The 6,000-nt window shown below is 40.1% G+C and overlaps 1 protein-coding gene across 5 annotated transcripts in view; it reads right to left on the bottom strand.

Annotated features, from left to right (window-relative positions):
* Positions 1-399: 399 nt before the first annotated feature.
* Positions 400-6,000, bottom strand: part of CMIP (c-Maf inducing protein) — a 168,413-nt gene continuing 162,812 nt past the window's right edge. For all 5 annotated transcript variants that reach the window (XM_077831130.1, XM_077831131.1, XM_077831132.1 and 2 more), the window contains 2 exons: positions 5,343-5,413; positions 400-2,363 (listed from right to left, as the gene is read on the bottom strand). In XM_077831130.1, coding sequence (XP_077687256.1) covers positions 2,310-2,363; positions 5,343-5,413 — 125 coding nt within the window. In that variant the 3' untranslated portion in view covers positions 400-2,309. The remainder of the gene's footprint in view (positions 2,364-5,342; positions 5,414-6,000) is intronic.

Genomic DNA, 6,000 nt, shown 5'->3' with positions numbered 1-6,000 from the left:
CTGAGTTCCAGCACAGTGCTCTAACCTCACATTGTGACTTACTGGTTATGTTCTATCTACTTAGGTTCTTCTATTGATGCCAATCACCTTTATTATGGTTGTTCGCATTGCAGAAGTGCTGAGAAGCCCAAAGTGAGAGCGAGGCTCCATTGTGTTAGGCGCTGCACATACACAGAATAAGAAACTGCCCCGCCTCAAAAAGCTTACAATTTATATATAGACAAAGCAGGTGTTTTCTTACCAGAGTGGGAGCTGAGGCAAAGAAATTTGTGGCAGAGCAGGGCACTGAACTCAGATCTGCTAAGACCCATTCTTCATCTCCTGGAAGTATCAGAGATATTCCCCTGCCACCAGCCAGTGCGAGAGCTTTAATCAAAAAAAGCACAAAGCACGCAGCTAAAAGATATTCACTTACAGTTTATTTTTGCCTGAAATTATTTCACATCTCTTTGTACACAGCTACAGAACAGTAGTAAACCATTGGTAAAAGCAACAGTGCTAAGGAAAAATGTTGGCATAATTTTTCTTTTCTTTTATTCTTTTCTTCCCGTGCTGTGTTCTTATACAGGTTTGGGATTTGAGGGAGGAAAAAAAAATATCTGGCAGACTAAGTGAGTTAAGACTTAAACCAATTGTTCTCTCTCTTTTTTTTTTTTTTTTTTTTTTTTGGTAAGTTATTTGGGCAGGGGTAATCTATCTAGCAACAAAGTAAAAAATAACCCATAAAATAAAAAGCCCCCCAAACAAACCACCCCCGCAACAAAAGCCTGGCTTCCATTGAAGATTATATATATATATATATTTATATATATTTATATATAAAAAAATTACATTGGCTGTATGTTAAATCTTGAGGTGCTCAAGAATAAAAGAACAGTGCTAAACTGAAAGAAAAAATAAAAAAAAAACCAAGCCGCTCTGTACAACAAAGGCTCATTATGAAAAAAAGCCAACAGCATATTTATAAAATAAACCACAATTTTTGTTTATAATTTTTTAAGCAATTCGGGGGGGGGGGGGGAGGGGCGGAGAGATTTGGAAAGTAGTGGTCACATGTACAGACAGGGCAGAGCCATTAGATCAGCGACAATGTTATTTCTCACTCTCCCAAGAGGAACATGCAAAACAATGTGTGCATGATGAAAGGAAAGAAGAAAAAAGGTGGGGGGCGGGACACGAAGAAAGTAAAAGCTAATGCACAAAAATTGCAGGAGAAGTTTTGTTTGAAATATTGGACGTAAACAGAATATGACAGAAGTGACTTGTGAAATTTACCAAGTTTTGTAAATATATCATTGGTAAAATGGCTGACAGGGTTTCCTTGCCCCCACCCAAAGCCCTAACCCTGATATGGCTTGAAAAGGCTCAGAGAAAGATTTCAGTCTTTCAGGAATGAAATTTATGTCTTTTATTAATCCCTGCGCCTCTCCCTTCACCCCCTCTTTTTATATATATATTCTCCTTCTGACTGCATGATGTTAGAGGCATTTTAAAATCAAAAATGCAGTGGGGTGAGTGTTCTGACACAGAGTGAGATTATAGTACGGTATGCATTACTAACAGGCAATTCCTCAAGGAGGGCTTTAAAAAAACAAAACAAAAAAATCAAGATAGCAAACTAGTTAATACAGTACTATATGCAAAAAAAAAAAAAAAAAAAAAGTAAAAGAATTAACAATTCATAAATAAAAGACAGGTCCCAGACCTGTTATTTGTGAACCATTTTCTTAAATAGGTGCATTATGTAAATCTTATGTACAACAAAATTACTTTGCATAACAATTGCAAGGACCCAGGGAGAGGTGCAAATCATGTGGGTTGGTTTTTTTTTTTTTTTTCTTCTCTTGATGTTTTGTAGGCTGCCTTCCTGGAACAAAAACGGTGAAGAAGGAGGAGGAGTTCCTAATGGATGAACTCCAGCTGAGGGAACCCAATTAAAACCATAAGAAATTGATGTATTCTGTTTTTTTCCTCCACACAGCATAAAACACAAAGGCAAATAAAATCCACAAAGGATGGGTTTTTCCCCTCCTCTTTAGAATCCTCTTGCTGCTACAAAGTCTTTTTTTTTTCCCCCAATTTAAATTATGTTGATTTTGAAATTACAAAGCTGAAAGAATTAGGCAGGGTCTGGGCATGCTCAGTTCACCCTCCCCCCCACACACAGCAACTCCTCTATCTCACAACCACAACTGCTAGAAGTGTAGTCCCAGAACTCACTGCTCTACAGGTCTTAGCCAAAAGTTGTTTTATTTTCTGGTTTTGTTTTAAAATCTTTTTCTTCTTGTCAGAAGCTAAAGAGAGAGAGTTCACCAGGCTTCGGTGTAGCGCACATCCACTTCCTTCAGGTTGGGCAATTTAGCCTGTTTTGAAAGGGGGAAGAAAAAAAATCAGAATTAATGATAAGATTGCAGGTTCTCACAAGTCTGTATTGTCAGAACAATATGAGGATAGGTGCAATGAGAGAAACCAAACAGCCACCCCAGAAAGGCCCTGATCCTGTGAACCCTTAAGCACGAGCTTAATTTATGCACGTGAGGAGCCTTATTGCCTGTAAAGTTAAGCACATGTGTAACTGCGTAACGGATTGAGGCCTTAATTAAGAAACAACGAGAAACCCAGTTCAAAGACATATGAGACCTGGTTCTGGTCTCAGTTACACCAATATGAATCAGGAGCAACTCTACTGAAGCCAATGGGATTATACTGATGCAAGATAAGGACCAGACCCTGGTCTTTAGTCTGGCTATAACCGATTAACACAACTTGCTGTATGTAAAACCTTAAAATGACATTTGTAAAAGCAATCAGCTGACACTACTGTAGTCGCATAATAAAATACACAGCATCACACACTTCTCCCTCTGTCTCTCGTATCCTAATTTCCGTCCCCTTCAATTTATTATAAAGATCCCAAAAATTGTTAATGATGTTTACTCTAATTCTGATCTCACTTAAACTGTAATTCCATCAACTTCCTTGGGGCTACTCCCAATTTCTACGGATGCAGGTGAGATCAGACTCAGGCTCTTTGTGTTGCTATTTGTCAGTTGCATTTCCATGGTCTCTTACTGCAATTGTAAAATTCTCTAAAAACAAACACTTAATTAGACTAGAGCCTTAGGGGGTTGTTGAAGTTTCTAGAGGTGATTATTACCTCTGTGTTAAGATTTATGTGCACATATATTTTGATAAGAGCTAATCAGAACACTACAGACACTGCCAGCAAATAATTTTTCAGTTAGGCAATGACTTCAGTTGTGGGTGTTTATTTATTGTCTGGTTCAGCCTGCCTAGTACGTATGGGGGCGTCTGTGTACATGCAAGTATGTTCGCTGACGGAGGGGGGTTGACAGGAAATGTCATCATTGCTCTAAAGGTTTGGGGGCTGAATCCTCACAAAGAGGCGTGGGGTGGAGAGGAAAGGTTTTTTATCAAAAATAGACTCACTTTGAAATCGGATTCCCAACAGATACAAAACCAAGTGCCTAAGGGAAAGCTGGTCTCTCTCTTTGAAAAGTCACACACACTGTATTTTTTCCCCTACTACTTTTAGAAGTGCCCCCTCAGATTAATGGAAGTAAAAGGGATCAGAGGGGAAAATGATTGGTGTGTCTGTTATTTCAGCTTGCTTAATTTTGTGCAACTGGCAACACTTTATGCAGGTTTTGTTGTTTGCCCCATATCATCACTTTCTTGTGTTGCTTGTGAGGGTCTTGCCATGCAGTGTCAGGGCAGAGCAGAACCAAAACAGGAAAATGTGACTGTAAAGCCACAGAAACTGTCAGGAGAGCTCAGGAGCTGGGGTGGGACCAGAAATTCTTTTAACTCATTTATTTTAATAGACCACATTTCAGGAGGGTGTTGTTTCTTTTGGGGCCCAATAGTCAGTGACCATGACCGTGTGTACACGTGACAAGTAAATGACAATTTGCTCAAGCAAGTACCTGATGCAAGTGCAAATGTGTTAACTGCATGTACAAATCAAGTGTTCAGTGGCATGTAAATTTTTACATGCACAATTATGATGCACATGCACATTAAGGTTTGGAAAAGCTAGCCCTGAAAAATCCATAGGATAATGGCCCTGTGATCATGTCTATAAGTGATCTCTGTCTCCAAAGCAAGAACTAGGATGTACATTTGCAATGAATCCTCAAAGCTGTTTAAATGCAGCTGGTTCCAAGATTTGTCTCAAATTCAAAGCTCAGCCTAGGTTTGTGACCTTTTTGAGTGAACCTGGGACAATCTAAAATTTTGACACAAAAGTCGGTGGAACGAGGTGTTTCATTTTGAGTGTATGGGTTTACAAATCTCCAGGGACGTGACTCACTCAAAACTGAAACGAAGAAAAAGTCCGTGTGAAGTCATGAGAACCAGAACCATCACGCTTCACACAGCCTTTGTCTGAATCCACCCATGGCTGCTTCCCTATCCCCGCTCCACTCCAGTGCATTATGTCACACTGTCTATGAAGTCCCTGGGAGAATGCAGACAACAAACTCTGAACATGGCAAATCTTGGTGTTTGGGGCAGTGCACAGGTGGTCTCTGTTTAAAGAGGAGTTCTGCCCTGATAAACATCTGAGTAAAAATGGCACCTTTTTGCCCAAACAGTCTAATTTTCTGTATGTATTCCGACTCAGATCTCCTAATTAAATTGCTACTCCTTTTAATCCTGGTAGCACCAGAGGGCACACGCAGCTCTGGGAGAGGAAACTAGAATCTATTCTAGCTTGTGCATCAGTAATAGACCCAATTAAAAATTCTGCAGTAGGAACATTGCATTTCTGATGGCACATAAACCAGAAAGAATCCAGCTGGAGTTTCATATCCCAGCTTTTTACTTGTACATTCAACAGACTAGATGTGGGTGTCCCTGAGAGACAAACACAAAACCTCCCAACACTACTTCCGCCATCACTTTTCCCCAAAAAACCCATGCTTTAGGCCACACAGTGTGCTTTTCCTGACTTAAACCTTCCTGGGTTTGTTATGCTCTGTTTAGATGCTCCACACAGACATCTGACTTTAGGCAATGCCCACCTCTTCTCCTGGAGTTTCCAGATCATCCGTTTCTCCATGACTGCTGCACTACAGAACATCTCTTTTTTCAAAGAGGTAAAATACAAGGTCTCCCCAAAGGCTGCCCCAACCAATTACCAACGATGAGGACAAAAATATATAAAGATCCCTATCCCAACACCAGAAGACGACTCAGGACACCACTTCCATGATACACTGGCCTAGGCTATACAATGTCTTAGTATTTTCAGGCTGACCCTGTCAGTATTCACAGACTACTGGTTGACTTTTACTAATGGATCTCAAAAACTGAAATACCTTGAGATCTTCATAGGTGTCTGCTGAAAGTTTGGTGCTGTTCATATTTAAGCTACACAGGCTTTTCATGGCTAAAAAAGAAAACACACAGAGATATTTATGGGCTGGCCTACCTCTTACCACTTAATAATTCCATTTTATCTATAGGGCAATGCATAGACAGAGTGGTTTATACAGGCACAGTTATGAAAATTAAAATATATAACTTCAAAACTGGGCAATGGCATATTGGTCCCAGTTCAGGAAGGGCCTTTAATGCATGTGTTTAAGTCTCATTGACTTCAAAGGCATTTAAGCACTGCCCCAAATTGCAGCTTTTATTCTCAAGAGCACTGGTTGCCTATGCGTTATTTTGAATAACATCAGTCTGCACTGTGGGCGTGTTTATACTGTGCAGGAGAATATGCTGATCTAGAAACAGAGATGGTCATCAATCCATGCCATCTAATTTCATTTTGGGCTACAGTGTATTGTTGACCAGACTTTTCTGCTTAGGAATTCACCACGCCATCAGGTATTGACACATCTGGTACCTCTTGTGATGTCAGACAGCTGCTGATTTACGTCAGAGCAATACATGCAGTGTGTATGACCTTTATAAACCTTGGCATCTACGATTCCCCAGCCCTCTCATGCAGCTCTCAGCACGTGTGGGATC

This window comes from Eretmochelys imbricata, chromosome 12 (assembly GCF_965152235.1).
Source record: "Eretmochelys imbricata isolate rEreImb1 chromosome 12, rEreImb1.hap1, whole genome shotgun sequence".
Lineage (NCBI taxonomy): Eukaryota > Metazoa > Chordata > Testudines > Cheloniidae > Eretmochelys > Eretmochelys imbricata.
Note: the sequence above shows the minus strand (reverse complement) of the source record. Positions and strands in the feature narration are given on the sequence as shown.